The sequence below is a fragment of the Phalacrocorax carbo genome, chromosome 22, assembly GCF_963921805.1.
Source record: "Phalacrocorax carbo chromosome 22, bPhaCar2.1, whole genome shotgun sequence".
In the NCBI taxonomy this organism is placed as follows: Eukaryota; Metazoa; Chordata; class Aves; order Suliformes; family Phalacrocoracidae; genus Phalacrocorax; species Phalacrocorax carbo.
In genome coordinates, this window is record NC_087534.1 from 4013402 (window position 1) to 4035051 (window position 21650).

A 21650-nucleotide genomic window follows, 5' to 3' on the forward strand; every position below is an offset into this window, starting at 1 on the left:
GACTGCTTTTTCCTTTCTGCTGGTTTTCCTTCCTTCTGCTTTCTGCCTTTTTTGCTACTTGTTTCCCTTTCACTTTGCTTTTACTCCCCACCTACAGCTCTGAGGGACCCCAGGCTGTGTACAAGTGCTGTGTAACACTGCACTGCCGTTAGCAGTTTTGCTTCTGTGTACTGTGCCTGAAGTCTTGGGTGCCAGTGGTGCAGTATCACAGCTTCACCTGTGCTCTGAAAAACCTGATCAATCACGATCTAATATGTGCAAGCACAATAAAGACTTGTACTATTTAGAAGTATTTTGGTATCTGTGGAGCGAATGTTACTATAAGTAAAACATAGCTGTGCTTTCAGTAGATCTCCAAAGCCAACAAACTAATGGTAGGAATCGTGAGATGTCTTGTTGTTTCCCAGGTGTCCTGGTTTTGGCTGGGATAGAGTTAATTTTCTTTCTAGTAGCTGGTACAGCACTGTGTTTTGGGTCTAGCATGAGAATGTTGTTAACACACTGATGTTTTAGTTCCTGCTGTGCAGGGCTTACACAGAGTCAAGGCCTTTTCTGCTCCTCACCCCAGCCCACCAGTGAGGAGCTGGGGGGGCAGAAGGAGCTGGGAGGGGACACAGCCGGGACAGTGACCCTAGCCGACCCCAGCACAACTGACCTTGTGCTCAGTATGTAAACTAGGGGAAAAGCTGGCCGGGGGTCCGCTGCTTGGGAAGTGGCTCAGCATTGGTCAGCAAGCGGTGAGCAACTGCATTGTGCATCGCTCATTTTGTGTATTCTTCTACCATTATTATTATTCTTCCCTTTCTTTTCTGTCCTGTTAAATTGTCAGCCCACGAGTTTTACCCCTTCCCCCCCCCCCAATTCTCTGCCCCATCGCACTGCGGGGTGGGGGTGAGCAAATGGCTGTGTGGCATTTATCTGCCTGCTGGGTTAAACCACAACAGTGTATGTTCAAAACTTTGCCTTCTCACTTTCTAAGCTATTCGTTGCCATTGTTTTACAATGCTTAATCACTTAACATCTTATGCCTTTGACACCGTGCATGCATTAGAACTTTAATTGTTAATTAAAGTATTCATTGCAGCTTGTCATCAGTGAAGCAATTAAAGTTTACTTGTTACTGCTTGTTTCTAAGTCTTCCCAGTCCTCATCCTTGATCTATTTAAAATCCTTCAGCTTTATTGCTGACACTGCTTGTTTTGGCTCTACTGAGTCATATCAGCACTTGGTACCAATTTTGTAGCTGGTTAAGTTTCAAGATGAATTCCACATGTTATTGCCTTAATTTATGCTGTCACATCAGCTGATTTATGCTGTCACATCAGCTGATTTATGCTAGGTATCATGGATTTCCTGACAATAGTCCTTAAACGCTGTACCTTCCTTTAGAATTAGGATTTTTTTTAGCCTTATATATATATATTACCCTTTATCACAGGCATTACCTGGGCTGGCAGCCAAGTGAATGCCTGGGAGGATGTGTATGTGTCCGTAATCTCAAAGTGGTTGCGGAGATACCCACTGATGGCATGAAGGCAGTCTGTGCCCCTGGGCACCTCCTACTGGGCAGCATTTCTTGATACCACGATCCCTTTGCTAAGGTGCTCATGTGGTTCAGTATGCCACCTAACTTCTGATATGGCTTATTTCCAAGGACTTGATTTTTGACTCTGCTGACAGCCAAATAAACTGTTAAGGAAAAAGGGTTCATTACTAACTCCAGGAATGGGGCCTTTTTTTAGTTTTTTTTTTGTCTTTTTTTTTTTAATCCATAATGATTCTTCCTACTGATTTATTCTGGCACTTTTTTTATAAGCTTCCTATATGGGGAAAACATTTTCTTCTCAACCTGCCCTGGAGGTCTGTAACGGCAGCAGTGCTACCTATTATGACTTTAACTTAAATTCAGGTCTCAGATCTAATTTAGCTTACATTTAAATGTGTTCTACTGTGTCAACCCCAATGGTACATGTAATATTGCTTCCCTCTGCCAGGGACTTTCATCCCCTGCACTCTGCAGTTCCTCTGGCTTTATTTCATGTGTTCTGGACCTGTGTGTTTTCAGCTGAGTTACCATAGCGGGCTAACAGTTTCTCTTGTTTCAGTACTACAATACTGGTTGCTGATAACACGCCTGTGGTTGCTGCAAGAGTTTTCTATTTTGTCTTCCTTTACTTATATTTCCTTAGTTCAGTGACTGATATATTCTGTGCCATACCAAGACACTGAATAAGTAGTCAGGGAGGTTTCCTGGGATTCTTTGCATTTCTCCTGCTTTTCAAAAATTTAGTTGGCAAGTATTTCACATAATAGTTTCCAATATGCGTGCCACATCCCAGCAGTCATGTTTTCTCTTTTGCATATTTGCTGTGCTCATTCTGTACTTTTTTTTTTGTCCACTAGTAATAATCTTACATATATATGTATTTGTGCGGTTACATATATAAAGCTTTCTTTGTTTGAAAATATCCAGTGATACTCAGTCAGCAGCCCCGATGTTTTGGCTGGCATTGGATGGGTAACCTTGGGATGGTGGTTCTTGGCTATTTGGTAATTTCGCAGGCATGCTAGACTTCAACTTTCTAAAGCCTACCTCTGCATGTGGCACCCTGCCAGCCTCAAGATGCCTTCCGCTCCATTGTCTTGTGTGAGTCAGGCTGCAAAATGAAACATGCCTTCGATTTTGCTAAGATTCACTTTCCAGCCTTTGGGACTTGCTGATAATAGTGGGGTGGTAGAAGAGAGGCTTAATTTGCTATTAGTTTGGATTTGAGGTGCATAATCGGGGTTTTTTTAGTGATTTTAAAAAAATGTATATATTTTTATCTTACAGCAAGCACAATATCTGTGTCTGTGGGGCAGTAAATAGAGAACAAAGAACAAGACGGGGGAAAAAAGGAAATGGCATCTGGCACTTGAGGGTGGGGGAGGAAGAATAAGGAGGAAAATTATTTGTTTGAAAATTCAAAGGGGGAGCACAGTCAATGTTGCGTTATGAATAAATCTTTATATTCAGTATACATTAGCAATCAATTGACCTCTCACAGAATTTGCAGCACTGTAATCACTGCTCCTTCCCGTTTGGTACCCTGCTCTTTCAATGAACGTGTCCATCCTTCCCCCTCATCTTGTGTTGCCCTACAAGATTAGATACCATATGCTAGTTTTAAAGGGAAAGCCCTGTCCTCCTTAGACCTCTGTCAGATCACTGAAGTCAGGTTTTTTTGACATGTGTCAGAAAACTGGATAACCCAGATTTTAGGTATTTATCTGCAACAATCTTCCCCTGTGTTGAGAGCAAACTTGGAATTATAATTGGCATCGTGGAATATATTTGAGTCTTTCTAATATAAGGGCGACAGAGGTTAGAAAGCGCTTCTGCACAGTGAATATTATCCCTAAGTGAGGATACCGATGCAGCAGCTATCAAAATTGGAGAAATGTGTGGATGTGCCCAGAAAGATCAATGACCCTCAGAGATTCACAGACACCAAATGGCTGGTGCTGGATTCCGAAGGAGCGCCGGCTGTCTCGGCTGTAGGATGAGCGTGTTGGCAGGGAGGCGCAGTGGGGACACAGACTAGATAACAATAGAAATGCGCTGAAGGGAGGAACGGTGTCTGGAAGGAATCAAGGGATTGAAGAGCAAAGATGAAATAAAAGCGGAGAGTACAAAGCAGAGAAAGGGAGGAGGGCTATTGCTAAATTTTATTAGTAATTTAATTCATGTGATCTTATTTGAAAGGTTTGTCCTATGAAACAAAACACAGAAGAGTGAGTAGCCAGTCCAGACGAGAGGTCCATTAGCCTGCTTTAATTTGGGGTTTAATTCTTACTGGATGTTTTTTCATCTGTCACTGTTTTAAGTGTTCATTGAAGAAATAGGTGTCTGTTCACTAAGCACTTGTGATTTAACTGATGAACTGTGTGCTTGCCAGGAACTGCAAATCTCGGCGTGCAACGTACCTTTATCGAAGAAGGGAAGCCGAGATTTGTGTTCCTTTCTTCCGCCTACAAAGACTCGTTGCCATCTGCAGACTGCAGTGTGCTGCAAAGCGCCCGAGCTGGTTGTAACCCAGCTGTGTGCGTAACTGTAAAACCAGCCTGTTTCAAGGAGGGAGCTGGTGTCTTTGGCTGCTATCAGTATCAGTTTTTAAAGCTGGGCTGGAGTGTTTAGTTATGGTCTGCAGTCTTTGACTCTGCAGTCCTGCATGCTTTAATTGGGGGGACGGGGACAAGGGGGTCCTGATGTAAAAAACCAACCAAACAAAAAAACTAAACAAACATAAACCACAATTGATGGAGTATAGTACCTCTAAAATGTTTGCATGTGGACTCATGCAGTTGCATATGTACGTAGAATACATTATACAAGGGTGAACTTTGTTGCTGGGGCCAACATGAGCGGATGAAGTCTTTTACAAAAGGAAATAACTTTCTTGTGTCTTAGTGTGTACTCATTAAATTCTTAATTGCTTTTGAGTCCTTCAGATGGCTGAGAAGTAGGCTCTTTCATATTGTTGGGAAAACCATATTACAAATGTTGTATTGTTATGGTTCCACTTTAAAAGGTGGTAAATGTCACCTTTGCCTTTTCATTGATATGAATTTAATATTAGAAATCACTTTAATGGCTGTATTACAGAACTCTTATTCAGCAAATGCCTTAACCTTGAGTGGCACTTAACAGCTGAAAAGCATTAGTTCTAATAACCCTAATTTGCAGGGAAAAATGTAGTGTCTCTATGGATTTCAGTGGCAGAAAAAATAAACAATAGCCATAACTTTAACCCAGGAAAAAGTGCCTAAACAACACAACTGCTTTTCCAGCTAAACAAGCAGAATAATGATCACCTAGGTGTGATGCCTTTATATATTTTTGTCAAATCTTAAGAGCTGCACGTGTACAGTTCAACAGCATGGTCAAAAGGAGCCCAGTGGTGACTGTGTGCCCAAATGTGTGTCACCTTTTATGTCCAAGTATCCTCTGAATGCAGCTGCTTTTTACAGGTTTTTGTTGAAAATTTAAATAAACAAAGAACAGCAGCATATGCAAGTGTAATCTGGCGGGCCAAATGTGTCCACGTAAGGGTTTTGTTTGTGTTTTGTTGTGGGTTTTAAAATTTTTTTTAATACAGCATAAGCTGTAGTTTCGTTCTTCTCCAAGAATAATTTTTGAGTAAGTGGCTGGGGATGGTCCTGTAAAAACTGGAAAAAGCAGTACCTTAACTTTTCCAAGTGTGTGTGTCATTAATTTTGTTTCCATTAAATTAAATTAAAATTAAGTGCTTCCTGTAGCTTCTTGATTTGCAATTTTTTTCAGTCCCATTAGGTTGAACTCCAGATAAAAAATATTCAAAAAGGAGAGCGGGAGAAGGCTGAGGTGGGTTAAATGTAGGAATAGTTGCTGATTTGTCTCAGACTTCAAAAATGTATTTTCTATGGAGTCTTTCTTTAGTTTGTGCTGATTTAAAGCATGTGCTCATGGGAGTACATTTGAGGGCATCTACGTAAGTAGTTCAGTGAAGCAATCCCTTTCAGGGGGTCCAGTCGCAGTGAAAACCTTGGCATTGGACTTCTGGGGAGAGCCTGATAACATGAAGTGATAAAGCTGGGTAGAAACTCTTCCGCTGGGGGAAGCTGTAGGGCCAGGACAGGCGATAAGGGTCACTTTCAGGCGCGTGCAATTACTCTCTGATTCACAAGAAATCAAAGTGTTTTCCCAGTCGTGTGGTTTGGAAGCTGACCTTGTGGACAAGTATGAGTGATAATTGCACAAGTAGTTCAGTTGTTTCTAAACCTCTCCTGGTAGGTAACACTTTTCATAGACGTTTTCTGTTTTGTATCTTCTCTGAAGCTCTGATCAACTTCCTAAAAAAGCTGCACGTCCACCAACAGAGCAGAAACTTGACCCTACCTGGCACTGTGCATGCAAACTCTTGGCAATTTATCAGTAAACATTCCAGGGCAAAGTTCTGCTGGTTTCGTTGGCAGTATAATAGAGGAGGAAAAATAAAGTTACTAAAAGGAAAAACTGCCTTTGATATATTTTAAAAACCCACCTTTGTTATAGCCTGATACAGTGCAACAAGGTATTTGCATTTTGGGGGTACTGGAGTAACATAGGAGATCTCTGGGCACTGGGTTTTGGGGGAAAAGGGTTTTTGCTTCTTTGGTTTTAGCAGGATGGATTGGGTTCATCCCTCAAGTGCTCCTGTGCTACTTAGGTATGATCGCAAAATATTCTTGAGCTTTCTAGCCAAGAAGGATCATCGATGGTTCAAAATGCAGGACTAAGAAAAAGAGAATGTGTTTTTGAAATAATAAATAGAGGTTAGACTCTCTGGTCTCGTGCCTCATGTGCCTCCATTCTTCTGTTGTTTTTTTTTCAAATGGATGCATTTACTTTAATGTGGATGTTTTCAAATATAACTCTGACAACTCAGTATCAAAACAGTCTTCCTAATTGCTGTAGTTATAGGCTTAAAATATATCTCAATTTATTGGTGTTGCAGTTTGTCTGTGTTAAATGTGGAAAATGAGTGAACATCTGCAGTCTGAGGAGAGGGAACACAGACATTTCTGAGCTCCAAGTACACAAGTGCAAACTAGAGGAGAAGCATTTCAGCTGTGGGAGCATACTTGTCTGCAGGACTTCGCTTTGTAAAATATGCTGCAAAGCTAAAGGGAGATTGTCACTGATTGTCTTGTAAGGGCAGTGAGCCTTCTGCTTCTTTGCTACTTTAAAAACGAATGCAGTTAAATCTAAGCCACTTCATTAGATCATGCCTGATTAAATGTAATAATAAAACTACCTATTTTGAAAATTATTTTGGATGACGTTTTCCTACCTGTGTTACAGCTGTCTACAGTTTTTATTCCTGAACTTCTAATTTAAAAAAAAAAAAGTCTCTCTATTGGAAATACTGACCTGAAATTACCTTTCTCTTTTTTTTTTTTTAACAGTACTTTTCTCTATCTGAAGTTCCTGGTAGTGTGGGCTCTAGTACTGTTGGGAGATTTTGTCCTGGAGTTCAGATTTGAGTATCTGTGGCCATTCTGGCTCTTCATCAGGAGTGTTTACGATTCCTTCAGATACCAGGGTTTGGTAAGTATAGCACACAGTTACTGTCCCTTTGTAGGGAAATCCTGCAATGTTTCAGGGCATATTCCATGTTATACAATTAACTTAATGGCGCTGATGATCATTTTCACAAGAGGAGGAATTTTCAAGTGACCAAGTGACCTGGCCTCAAGTCTCTTCACTCTGGCTACCTATTTTCTGTGGCAAGTGGAAGTGAAGCGATCTAATTTTCACCATAGGAAAATATTGTTTGAATTCCTGAGGTTAGGGAATTGGTTTAGATCCCTATATAAGAGGGTTGTCTTCAAAATAAAACGGTAGCCCTTGCCTGTTTAGATATTTACTACTCATTCAGAGAGTAAATTATGCTGCTGGTTTTTTTGGGTTTTGTTGTTTTTTTATGTTCCAGAAGGAGAATATAGTAATAATAATACTACATCAACAGTGTAAATTAAACTCTTCAAACAAAGTAATAAAGAATAAATATAGATCTTCAGAGGCTTGTTGGAAGAGTGGATGGGCACATTCTTAAGCTGTACTTGTTCTCCCTTAATTGGTTAAGTTTCTACTTTCATCGGCTAGGCTGCTCCATTTCTTTGCCCTGATTATAAACAACACTAGTGTTCTATGTTGAAATCATTGTGGTGTCACCATTAATAAACAAACTGGTAATACTTGCTGGAATAAACCAAACCGCTCTTCTTTCCCCCCACCCCTCTTTTCTTCTAGGCCTTTTCAGTATTTTTTGTTTGTGTAGCATTCACATCAAATATAATATGTCTGCTCTTCATACCAATACAATGGCTGTTTTTTGCTGCCAGCACGTATGTGTGGGTACAGTATGTCTGGCACACAGGTAAGTCATTATTTTTTTTTAATTTACAACTTACTGATTTGAATATGTATCTTACAGCTTTTAGTAGCAGGCAGAAACCCTCTTCTGTTTCTTTCCACGTTTGTTTTAATGCACTTTTGTTATAGTTGAAAAATGGGGTTTTTTTTGCTTTCATTAGTACGCTGATTTGCACTTGATACATGTCTGGGTGGATCTTGTAGTAATCATTAAAGCTTGACCAAAGGAACTGAAAGTGTACAAACAGGAATTCCAGAGCAGTAAAAAATTTTCCTGACTTCAAAACGCTTCTGCAGCAATTCAAGAAATACAGAGCACGTACAAAAAGTTGTGAAACAGCGTTACATTCTTTCTACAACTCGATCGGTGTGCTGTTTTGGATATTATCATAGTTTAAATTTGTGTTAGTCAAATCTTTGTCAACTGGATTCAGTTTCTGAGCAAGAAGGCTGGTAATACCACTAGCTGCCCCAGTAGTTTGAAACATGTACGGAGAAATCTCCTCCCCATCCCTTTTTTTTTTTTTTTAATCCTTGGTTGCTTGGGGTTTTTTTAATAAATCCTGAGGTTCTGGGGGATTTGGGGCAGCAGCTGGATTTTGGGGGCAGGTGGTTTTGTTTGCATGAGCACTAATACTTGACGTGTGTTATGTATATGTCTTTCCCTCAATCAAAAAAAAACCCTTAGGAGTAAAACTTGATTATTTAGAGGTAATTTTTCCCTACCCCAGTCATTGGGATTTGGGGCTTTTGTAATATTTCGTGTTAGACTTGCCGTCAGATCACAAGAATTTGCAGGATAGCACGGTTCATTTCTCAGCCTACTGGTGAAAGCAGTCATCTTTCTGACGAGTTAGTCATTTACGATAATGACAATGTGGGAGCTAATGGAAGATACTGTGAACCAGTTGCTGCCCAATTTAAAATACATAGAAAACCTGGAGTTATTTTTAGGTTTGTATTAATATGTGAAGCTGTTATCTGAAGTTGTTCTCAGGGTTGATGTTTAGAAACCCTGAAGGAAAGACTTGACAGGCCAGTTTTAACTGTAGCTATTGAGCTTGTTTAATATTTTAATTCACTGCAACCTTAGGGATTCTTCTTTTTAAATGCTTATCTAAGTTGATGGGAACTTGCTCTTTTTGTTTGGTTGGGTTTTTTCAGAAGTTATGATCTTTTTCAGTCATACATCTGCCTCGCTGGAATGTTGAGTCCCTTTAAGCTGACAGTCTCTACTCTAGGTTTCTCATTTACGCAGAGTACAGCTATTCATGAGAGACCAAAGCAAAGACCACAGAAAATAACATCAGGCCCTCACAGTAATGCTCTTTTTAGTTTTGAATTTAAGACCTGTCTCCAAATTGGCACACAATATGTTGATGTCAGTACGTAATCAAGACCTTTGTTTATTTTTATGAAGCTCATGGCATGTAACTGGAATTGATTTGTGGAAATTTACAGTGGCTATATTGCATGCAACAGTGGCATTTTCCATTGGCCAAGATGATGAAGACCTTAGTTTTGCTTGGCTACTGTTTTACATTCTCACCAGTAGTGCTGGAGAGAGAAGTCAATACAGCGTCCTAAATGTTCCCCTGCTGTAGAGTTCTGAGTCGCAGGCTGTTGTCTGCATTACTGTATATGGAGTAACCAGTCCTGTGCTTACTCACTCATGTTTTCTCAGCTGATTTGCTCAGTGCTGCTACTAAGATATACCTAACTTGGAGTGAAAAAGTAGTCCAAGCTTACCACTTCTGACTCAAAGATCGTAAGCTGTAACATTACCTCATCTTCTGCAGTTTCTTCCATTTGTGTTCCTTCTCTGTATAAGGTTTTGTGCCAAGCTATTTCATTAGCTGTGCATCTGTTATTTTTCACTGATGCCTTTTAAAAAGTAATAAAGCAAGATAAAGAGACAAAAGTTTAGAGTTGGTTTAAAATAAAGACATCCTAGATTCTTTATTCTGAAAAAAAAAACCTGTTATAATTCCCTATATGTCTGTCTGAGAATTTCCCTTGACTTTTGGAATGTTTTAAAAATAACTTGAAAATATCTGCTGCTTGTAATATATTACTAAGGTGTTTCTTTCTCTCAATAGAGAGGGGTGTGTGCTTACCAACAGTATCACTGTGGATACTTTTTGTTTATATTGAAGCAGCCATTAGATTTAAAGATTTAAAAAACTTCCATGTAGACCTTTGTCGTCCATTTGCAGCGCACTGGTAAGTGGGTTTTTTTTCCTTCTTGTCTTATTAACCTTTATTTCACCAGGGAAATTAATATTCAGGGCTTTTTCTTTTGATTCAGGGGTTGGCTGTTCAGTTCTCCCCTCCCACATCTGTCCCTAAATACTCCACCAGAAGTGTCTGCTAAACATTAACCAAGTGCAGCCTTTCTGAAGATGCAGGGTTTGTGAGCTGTAGGGAATGTCTAGTTTTGGGCCCCTCACTACAAGAAGGACACTGAGGTGGTGGAGCTTGTCCTAAGAAGGGCAACAAAGTTGGTGAAGGGTCTAGAGAACAAGGCTTATGAGGAGCGGCTGAGGGAGCTGGGGAGGGTTTAGTCTGGAGAAGAGGAGGCTGAGGGGAGACCTTATCGCTCTCTACAACTACCTGAAAGGAGGTTGTAGCGAGGCGGGGGTCGGTCTCTTCTCCCTAGTAACAAGCGATAGGACGAGAGGAAAAGGCCTCAAGCTGTGCCAGGGGAAGTTTAGGTTGGATATTAGGAAAAACTTCGTCACCGAAAGGGTTGTCAAACATTGGCACAGGCTGCCCAGGGAGGTGGTGGAGTCTCCATCCCTGGAGGTATTTAAAAGAAGGGCAGACGTGGTGCTTGAGGATATGGCTTAGTGCAGGACTTGGCAGCAATAGGTTAGCGGTTGGACTCAATGATCTTAAGGGTCTTTTCCAACCATAACGATTCTATGATTCTATGATATTCCTAACGTTTCTTGGAGGTTCTTGTAATTGATTTACAAATTTTGTATTTGCATAATGAATAGATGGTAAAAGTAGGAAAAAAAATAGTTTCACTGGTAACTTATGTATCCAGTTACGAAAATTTTCTTTTTCTGTAGCAAAGCACCCCTCTTTCCCCCCTCCAGTGAGAAGATTTCATAATTCGCCAGAGGAAGTGAATAAGCTTCAGGTTGAAAATCATGACAGAAAGTAAAAAACAAACGCTACTTTTTACACCACTTCTTTGGAAGTGTTGAGTGACTTCAGGCAAAAGACTTAACTGCAGGGTATCCATATCTGGAAGAAATGCACTTCTATTCCACAAGTTTTTAGTGTACTATGCATTGATCAGGCTACATTTAAAATGTGTCTTGTTTATCTTGGAGTCATTTGGTCCAGTTCCCTGTGATACAGTCTCTACTAAATTAGACATCTGTCATTTTAATTTATATTGTCTACATTGTGCAATAAATCCCTTAAACACTAATTAAATTCTGTAGTAGTTACAAAAGCACTTTAGGAGCTGTGTAGAAAGGTCTTTCGGCTGCTGAATTGGATGCAAACATCTCGGCTTGTCATCAGTGTTTTAGAACTGTAGCTACAGCTGGCTTTACACAGTGTTACAAAAGAAGAATTGGCAGAGATAATATCAGATGCATATGCAAATGATTTGCATTCTGGCAGCTTACGTAGAAATGCAATTTGCACAGTGCTATTACTGAGCAAAGAATGAGACTATTTTAATGGTTAATAGTCATCTGTATCTGAGTTTTCCCATGATCGAGGACACCTTCAGTGTTTAAAATGCCACTTCACTGTGCTTTAAAATACTTGTCAAAGATGTATTTATTTTTATACAGGGATGTTTGCTCATTGATCGAGTTGCCTTGTTAATAAATACCAGCATGATTTGTTAGCGTTCTGTATTGGTGTGGTTGTCACAAGCTAATAAGAGTACTTAAATTCTGCGTGATGAAGGTGATGTACAAAAAAACAATTCCAAAGTTCTGTTACACTTCTGTCATCCCTGTCAACAAATGGAACAGCAGAATCTAGCTGGAAGTGAAATTCTTCATATCTTATCTGTCAGTAAGATAAGTGGAAGAACGAAGTTTAGAGATTAGATGTTTTTTGCTTACAGCTTCAAGGTCAGTCTCCTAAACGAGGAGTTTCCAAAGGCTGCTTGTTGCCCACTAAAGATGTTTTATTTGTGGTTGTCCTCAGCAGAGGCAGATGGTTATCGAGGCTTCACCTCCAGGGTCACTTGTAGCTGGACCAGGTGTGGGTGGTGGCACTTTGGCTCACAGCCTTGGTCTCCCCCAGGAATGCAGTAGCCCCAAAGCCGTATATTCCAGCGGTGCTGCAGCGAGAAGGTGTTGCAGGGCCTGTTGCAGAGGCGTATTTTGGGGAACCATCATTTTGTCTCTGCTTGAAAAGGGGTCTGCTCTTAATTTCTGAGTGTGAAGGGATGGTGCTAAGGATCAGTTTCTCCCTTCACTGTTCTGGATGAATGTTGTTAACACATCTCCCAGTTTAATGTCTTACATATTATGTGGCCCTTTAAGAACAAAATTCGGGCACTTCTGCTGTATTTGGCTGTTATCTCCTTAAAAAGTACATAATTCCTAGTCTGGTGCCTGTCTAAAAGCTGTCTTTGCTATGCGTTGTGCAATTGCATTGTCGTAATCCTTTAATCTGTGCTACGGTTAATTGCTGTCTGTAATGAACTGTAGTTTTATCTTGATAAAGAGGTGCCTACGTTTTTGAATTGTAGCTTTATCGTAGTACAGCAATAAATGTTTTATATATAATTTTCTATGAAAAGTTGTAATCCAGATGTATTACCAGCTATATAATTTATTACAATTTATTAATTTGTTATTATGGTTACATTTTGAATAATAATATTGGTTTTTTTCTTAGTATTGGCTACCCTGTTGTGACTTTGGGCTTTGGCTTTAAAAGTTACGTCAGCTACAAAATGCGTTTAAGAAAACAAAAAGAGGTGCAGAAAGAGAATGAGTTCTACATGCAGCTTCTCCAGCAAGCTCTGCCCCCGGAACAGCAGATGCTACAAAGGCAAGAGAGGGAGGCAGAGGAAGGCAAGTCACACTTATTACTTAATGTCTTCGTTATTATCTGTTATTAAAAAAAAAAAAAGCCTGCTAAGGGAGAGCTGCTTTAGTCCATGTTGTTTTGATGGAAGTGTAGTGAACTTAGAAACATGGGAGCCAGAAATAAAATTATTTTGGCAGTGGTTAGTATGACAGTGGAAATGAATTATCTCCTCTCTGTTTAGTTCTTTATTAGCAACTGCATCAATCTATTCCGTCAGTGCTCTAAAGCACTGGTACTTATTATTAAATCCCTTGGTTACGGTTTCCTGCCTGTAATGAGGAAAAGTCTTAAAATATCAAGTGACATCTGATTTTTCTAAATAGACTCTAGTAATGATTGTTTTCTGCAGAAATGATTGATGTGCACTTAATGATTTTTCTTTGTATGTCACAGTATTGATTGATTTAATGAACTAAGGTTTGTTGTGTTTTTTTTTTATTTTGGTATTGCAGCAGCCAAAGGATTATCTGATATGGATTCCTCAATACTTTTGCAGCACAATGGAGGCATTCCAGCCAATAAAAAATTATCTGCAACGTTGCCAGAGCTAGAATATAGAGAAAAAGGGAAAGAAAAGGACAAGGATGCCAAGAAACACAACCTTGGAATCAATAACAATATTTTGCAACCTGTAGACTCTAAAATACAAGAAATTGAATATATGGAAAACCATATCAATAGTAAAAGATTAAATAATGATCTTGTAGGAAGTACAGAAAACCTCTTAAAAGAGGACTCATGCACTGCCTCATCCAAAAATTACAAAAACGTCAGCGGAGTTGTGAACTCCTCACCTCGCAGTCACAGTGCAACTAACGGGAGCATCCCTTCCTCATCTACTAAAAATGAGAAAAAACAGAAATGTGCTAGCAAGAGCCCAAGCACACATAAGGACTTAATGGAAAATTGTATTCCTAATAACCAGCTAAGTAAACCAGATGCACTGGTAAGGTAAGTTTGATCTGAGCATTGTGTAACAGCCTGTCTTATCTTCCCTTCATTCCAGTAAATCAGATCTCTCTTTTTTTTTTCATAGCAAAATGTAACTTATGATCCCATAAAGACGACAGAATTGTCTAGTAATGGAGTAAGATACAGCTGGGCCTTTTGGGTTCTGTTGCTGATTTTTGCCTCTGATTTTTGCAGCCTTGAGCAAATTTCTTCTTTTCTACCTCAGTATAGGATACTTACCTACCTCACAGGGGTGTTGTGAGGCATAATAAATACCTTTGACAATAATCTGATAGAAGGCATGAGAGAAATGTGGAGAATCATTATTACAGGGCTCAGTGGATGTGTTCTTGACAGGTCTTCCATGGGGTGACCTTAACATCTCCAGGGAATTCAGTGGGGTTTGGTGCCTGAACAGGTGTTTTGTCTGAATTTTTTGTGTTGTATTTTTTTTCCTCCTTGAAATGCTTGGCTGTTGTTTTAATCTTCAATTGACAAGTATAGATGCAAAGTGTCAGCTACTGCGTAACTCCCGAAAGTGATAAGTTCAGATTCCTGCTTGCATACCTGCTGCCTTATTGATTTAAGTACAGGTCACAAGGATTTAATTTAGCTGCCTTGTAAACTACAAAGATTGAAAAAGTCGCATCTTTACACATCTGAAGTTTAAATAAAGACGTATTTATGAAATGCAGCTAAGTAGTTACAGCATATAAGTACTGAGACGTACGATGTTGTCCTGTCACCAAAATGAGTACTTGTAAAAAAGATAGCATGTAACTCTTCACAGTGGGAGCAGGGATACGTCTAGAACAAAATTGTTGCACAACTATGCGCTTTCCTACCAGTCCTGGCTTATGTCTATCATTTTCCTTTCCTCATGTGCTGAATGCTCTTTGGCCAACACATCCTCGTTGGCTAGCGTAATTGGCAGATCAGGTTTGCTTTCCCTGCAGGTACCTTTTGATAATTGGACTTTTGACTCTGGCCTGTCTCTGTGGATTTGTGCGATGTGAATACAATTACTTCAATGAAAACATTATTTTCTCCCCTGATCAGCACTGTGCCACTGATTGGCATCCGCCTGCCAATTAAATATCCAGGCTAATTGATACCTAATGTCTGTAGGGAACTTGTATGAAGCAAATAAGAAACCAGCTAATCAATCTAATCTGCGAATCAAATTCAGCCAAGATTAATGGGATGCAGATGGCTGTGTCTTCAGCAAAGCTGCATCTAAATAAACGTGTATGCGACTGCTGTATTTGTACGTTGCCAGCTTCAGATGGGCATCTCTATACTCTACGTGGTTTCTTTGCTCCCTGAAGAAGAGACCAGGTCAGTTCAGCTTTGCTGCAGTTTAAAACGTGGCTCATAAGTCCTGAGAAAAGAGAAGGGAAACGCTGTATACAGTGACCTGTCAGACTGAGAATTTTGTCCCATGTAGCTGTGACAAGGAATGAAATCTAAACCTCATATGTTCAAAGTTCTAAATTACACATGGAAATTTTTATGTGCTGTGATGTGGGCTTAGACCAGGTGGTCATTGTAATCATCCAGTGCAGGTTTTCTAAGGCAGAAGTGAGCATACAATAAACTAGACTGTGCCCTTCCAGAAGTCTAGCTCCTCTAATTCACTGGGCAGGGACAGAGTACACAATTAGCGTAGTCTGAAGGTGCCTTTGTGTAACGCGCCCTTACTCTGCCCTGAAAGTGAATTAAGCTACTGTAGTCTTTTTTTGGGGGTGTTTTTATGTGATGCGTGGGTGTGATGTGGCTGTTGTGCTACAAATTCATGTAGCTGCTTATTGTGCACTGATTTCCCCACACAGGCAAGTCAAGAGCACTTAAAACACCAACTTCCCGTGTGTCGCTGCTCTGTTTCTTACAAATGTAGATGACTGAAATCATTCATGAAATCTTGTATCAGCTCAGATCGAGTATTTATGCTTCTACTGGTGTAGGAGTTACACTTACCTGACAAATTGGATAGGATGGAATGCACTTAAACTTAAAAATTCATGTTTATTTTTTTTTAAACTTGTCAGTTATCATGCCCCTGGAGTGTAAGGCATTTGTTCATCGTTTTCACTTCCAGTAGTATTACTCATTCCTGTTATTAAACTTTCAGTCTGAATCAACACTGTACCCTGAAAAGGGCTATGTGAAACCCTGCATTTGTGTCCGACTTTCAGATCGGATCTGCTCAGCTTCCAAATAAAGATGCTTTTTATAACTTCTTGTCCAGCAGACTCACAGCAGGCTGTCAAAACCAAGCTGCTTTCCTTTTGTGTTCTCAAATGATTTCCCGGAGCTGACTAACCAGTATTAAACGTAAAGTATGCCTTACGACTGCTAGGGACTCAGGGTTAGCAGGGGTTATTCGAGACAGTGAAGTTTGGGGTTTTTTTGAGAACAAGACAATCTTGCATGCTTGTTAATTTTTTCTCTTAAATACCTGATGTGACATATCTGAAAGGGTACTGTTAATTTAATTTTATATTTTATATGTACAATATTACACTTACTTGAAACAGTAAGCTTTTATTTTTGTTTGTCTGGTAAATGGTTAGTGCATGTGTGTTTAGTTTTCTGGAGAGGGAGTTATTGATCCCCTGAATTTTACTGAATATAACGTTACTGTCATCTTGATAGCTAGAGCAGAGGGATTGGAGAGGCTCTGTCCCTGCTGATCAGCCTTGAAAGTAATCTCTGCCTTAGGTTTGTTTTGTTCCTACAACTGAAATGAATGTCTGCTTCTGATGGATGCTGAAATCTGCTGTTTGTTTGTCAAGCACTTAATTGAATCTCTGATCTGAGCTGCTTATTTCCCAACACTGGGGTAATTGGGCCAATGGAGGGATGAACTTGGTAGCCCTTTACACTTAGTATCATTTGTCAGTAGGTACAGAGCGAGTTCACAACTTGGTATTGCTTCACTGTCACTTCTGAGGTGCAGCAGGTTTTGCTCATGTTTTGGGGGCCCAATGTCTGGAACAAGTCCAAGCTGTAATTGCTGCAGAACTTTTTTTTTTGGTATTGCATATTCCATAGTAGTAATCATGTCCTGCCCCATGTATTTACACCCTTAAAAAAAAAATAATAGAAGAAACAACACAAAAACCTGGCAGCGCATCTTGGCGAAACTCTTTGTGTCTGTAGAGGTCTTGCGTTTGGCACGTGAGGTGTTGAAACAAGCTGTCTTATGTGCTAATTATTCTCAGAGATAACAATGACATCTTCTGGTAATTGGACTAAGAAAAATATTTGTGAAGCAAGGGCTGGTCTACAGCATCTTATTTTGCTTTCCTAAAATTTGATGTTACCTGCAGAGACAGACTTGAAGGCTTTAATGTAAACTTCTGTCCTTTTGATGCTAATTATGGGACATCATCTGCGGCACCATTGATGCCCTAAGAGTAATTGCTGCCTCTTCCTTATCCCCCCTGCCTGAAACGGCATCAGTGCACCAGAAGGCTTTCTGCTGTCACCTGCAGTGGGGGAGATGGTCAGTGTTTCATGAAATATAATGTGAGTAAAGGAAAGCATAGAATAGAAAAGCAACAGAATTGGGAATGTAAATTAGAAATCTGGGAGATGATCCTTTTAGCAGACCATTTCCAGGCCACTGTCAACATAGTGCTTGGACTGCTCAGAAACAGAATAACCTTTTGAAATGCCAGCTACTTAGATCAATTCTGTGTAGGAGAAAAATAAGTAACTCGGCTTTCTCTCTGAGGATTACTGTCTTTTTGGTAATGAAAAATGTTCTGAGGAACTGCTAGTAACAGCATATTAGTTACAGCAGGAGAGCCTCAATGCTGCGGGATCACATTGGCTGCTTCAAAGAAGTACGTTCACTGCGGGGGATGCTTATGCCAACAGATTGGGCTGGAACAGAACAAAGGAAAAAATGGGTCTCTTAGAAAAAGCATCTGAGTGCCTTCTGGGTCTTTTAAAACTTTAATTTTTATACAAATTGTGTTTAATTTGCGTGCAATTGCCAGGTGATTATGGAATTGCATTAACCGAGTAAACTAAGCAACAAGGATATGTTATTCACCAGTCATCAATACTTAGGAGGATTAAGCTGAATTGAGTTGTTTTTAAGTTGATCCATCAATCTTCCCTGAAGCATTTGGAAAAATACAGTCTTGGAGGTGATTATTGATTCTTTTCGTTGGTGAGATCAGGAATGATACAAGGCAGTGTTGAGAAAAGAAAATGGGTATATCTGCATTTATGGTGATGACAAACCAGAAGAAATTGGCCTTTAGTTGTATAAAGAGCACGATGTAATAATCTGCAACTAAACCCTTATTTTAAAAATAGTCATGTGTCAAAATGACTTGTAGTTTTTGCAGCAATAGAGAAAAGTATCTTCTAGAACTCAAGTTTTCTCCACCCCCGCTTTGTAAATAACTTTTCCAATAAGCCTGGAAATAAGAGACTTAAGCAGAAAATGAAATGGAAGAAAGAATAATAATAAAAAAGTGCCTGTCTTATTGGGTCATTTATCATTGTAAAAGTAGTGCAGACTATTTCAGAGGGGAGGAGGGAAAACTCCACACACTAGTCTCTGCTTGTGGCAGCAAAGCTTTCTTTTATGACATTGTATTGGTTTACCTTGATGATGTGCTTTCGTTTTAGAAAGGGGCAACAGAAAGTGTGTTTAATCTCCTTATATTCCTGTGAAAATGACGGATGACCTCTCTGTCTATATACAAAGAAGAGCTTTAACTTGCTGTTCTGCAGGAGGAAATTTTTGGAATGAAAATGTTTGGCCTTTATAAGATAGATAAGAACATGGTTACACACCGGAGAAAGCAAGGAGTACATGTGGTTTCAAGGGGAAACTAACTTCATGTCTTTTTTTTATTTGTTTGTTTGAAATGGAGCTGTATCTCTAGCTAATTGTGGCAGGTCTGGGAGAGAAGCCATATAGGAAACATTTGGTCCATGCATTATGATGGATTATTAGCTTCCTAACTAATTTTAGATAGTAAAGAGCATTTATTTGCTCTATAAATTACAGAAAGTGTCTGCTCTGGTATTTAAAGCTATAGCAAAAACTACAGCATAATGAAAAGGAGTAATTAAAATCTGGTAAAATCTTACTTTAAAACTTATATCTAAAGAAGTCCATTGACAGGTAAATTTCCAGTGGTTTTGCCTGCCATTGACTTGAAAGAGATTAGCTTCTTCTGTACTAATTCTCTTCTGCCCCTTTGGGATTGCATTGCAATAGTTGATCACTCACTGTATATAGATTGATCATGCTTAACGTATGTTATTCTGTCTTTCAACTGTTTAAGTTAGGTCATCTGTACTGATAGGAGCGATTGTTTCACAACAGCATAAAAACTCTTAACTGCATGGTGGCCTGAAAAATTCAGATGTACAGAAGTACTGGAATCCTTTGATTAGAGTAAGTCGAACCGGTTAAGTTGTCGCTCTTTCAGTCCTGAGCCTACTGTGAGCTCATCTCTGGTGGCTAGTAAATCAGAGTCTTTTGTGTTTTAATGGACACACAAGGTATATAGTTCCCACTTTACACCTGCCAGCAGTTTCTAAGAAACAGAAACTCCTCTCTCCAGCATTTAGTGAATGAAGGGTTGCAGGCGAACAGCGCCAGCTGCTCGTAGGCAGTAATACTCTATTGGTATGTGGTCTCTCTGGATGTGTCTTAGAGGTGTGGGTACTGGTTTTTCATTAACAACTTGAAGCACCCAGAGTTTAATCAATTCTTGTTGAGTTTAATCCTGACTATATGTGATTTACAGTGAAAGTCATAATGAATGGCAGGTTGGTCTCATTTTTCTGTAGACGTTACTCCAGGTGGCCCTGTGGTCCTTCAGAGTAAAAGGATGAATATTTGATGCTTGGGTCATGCTTGAAAAGTTAAGGTGGAAAGGACATCTGGGAGGCTTTGGCTCTGTGTTCAGGCAGGATTTGCGCGATGTATCATGAGTGTGCAACACTTCCTGATCCTGCTTCTCACAAATTTTAACGTACGCCATCCTGGTTGGACACTTTTACCTACGCTGAGTAAAATGGCAGGCTGTGGCTTGCAGCCTCGTACATTTCCTCCAGGTTTGGACAGTAGGCATTCTGCCTGGTCATGTTTGTGTGCACTCTACAGATAGCACAGTCTGGACCAGCCCCATGAGCACTGCAGGTACAGAGCCCTCACTGAAACCAGCAGGAATGCCATGAACCAGATGGCTTAAGAAGTTTGAACTAATGTCAGTACTCTGTTGCCAAATATACAAATTCAGCTTGTCCTGTGTCAGCACGTCTGATTTATTCGGGCTTTACCTGATCAATGCTTCTTTTCCTGGAATACTAAATACTCAAAATAAATCCTGGTATATCTTATTTGAGCAAGTTTGACATGGTCTTAGTTACAGGGAAAAGGCTATTTACAGCTGTCTCTTATTTTCACAGTTGTTATGTTACTGTGGAGTTGTATGCTGAACTTATTTACGATACTTCTCAATGTAAAGTGTGTGTGATTTATGTACATTCCTTCACATTGTCCTACCAACCATTTTTTGCACCTATTTATGGAAACCTCTATTAAAACCAATCAGCTGTTGGCAGGCAGCAGTCTGTGAATGCTTCCTACAGCGTCTTGCTCTCTTCGGTTAAGAAGTTTGCTCTTTCTAAACCAGTTACTGCTTGTTGGAAGGCTAAATTGAACTGTTGTATCATTGCCCGACAACTGTCCAGCTCTATCACTTAACACACTGAACATGGTGAAAGTATATACCTAATAACATCTGCTGATGGGCTTTCCATTTTTGGTTTGCGTGCAGTGGTTGCATGGTTGAAGGAATATTTGGTTAGGTGTGCAAATTCTTTTCCTCCTGCAACAGAGTATAAGGTGTTGAAGTGACTCGTGGTCTTCAGTATGAAATATTTATTTGCTTTGTACTATTACTATTTCCCTACTAAGTGTAAGTTGGGGTTTTTTTCTTTTTAAAGGTATATTTGACCACAATATGTACTATATTAAAAGGAATTCATCTTACCAGTAGGTAGTTCAAGTATAACTAGAAAGACAGCTTAGTAGAGCTGTAGAAAGTGGGATCTGGGCATTTGAGTTATATGAGCGATATTATGGACCCTGCTCCGTTAGAGGCTGTTCCTTGCTGTTAATTTACCCAGTAGACCTCTTAAGAGTAGTTTTAGCCTGTTACAGATGTACTTTCATGAATTTCCATAAGTTTGATGAGTCCACCTTTAACCTCTTGATCCATTCACACAGGGTGTTGTTATGCCTCATACCATTACACCTCACTAGCATTTTTGGGTGAGATTTTCCCGCACTGAAGCCCAAAAGAGCTAAATGTTTTCATTATGAGGACAAGAAGCTATAACCATCCATCTGCGGTAGCGAATGTCAATAAGGGCAGGTCATTTTGGCTTTTGTGACTATTTTCCCCAAGTCTTAATGTTTGACTACCGCTAATTCTGTATGGAACTTTAGGAAATAAGAACATCTTTATCTTCTTTATTAACATTGGAAAACTTTAAAATCAATAACTGCCAGCAAATGAGGATTATGTGTGAATGACTGAGAGGCATATTTGCTTTAAATAAGTATGTAACACAGTGCTCATAAAAATGGTTGATTATTCTCCTGTGATGTGTTTTTATTCTAAGAATCAATAAGCTTATTTCA

The 21650-nt window shown here is 39.6% G+C and overlaps 1 protein-coding gene across 2 annotated transcripts in view; it reads left to right on the forward strand.

Moving 5' to 3' along the window:
* MACO1 (macoilin 1) overlaps window positions 1–21650 on the forward strand; it is a 30811-nt gene that overhangs the window by 2882 nt on the left and 6279 nt on the right. Inside the window, exons 2-6 of one of the 2 annotated variants that reach the window (XM_064471114.1) lie at window positions 6967–7108; window positions 7814–7940; window positions 10036–10159; window positions 12818–12996; window positions 13465–13963. In XM_064471114.1, the coding sequence (XP_064327184.1) occupies window positions 6967–7108; window positions 7814–7940; window positions 10036–10159; window positions 12818–12996; window positions 13465–13963 (1071 nt within the window). The remainder of the gene's footprint in view (window positions 1–6966; window positions 7109–7813; window positions 7941–10035; window positions 10160–12817; window positions 12997–13464; window positions 13964–21650) is intronic. The other variant, XM_064471115.1, reaches the window with a different exon arrangement.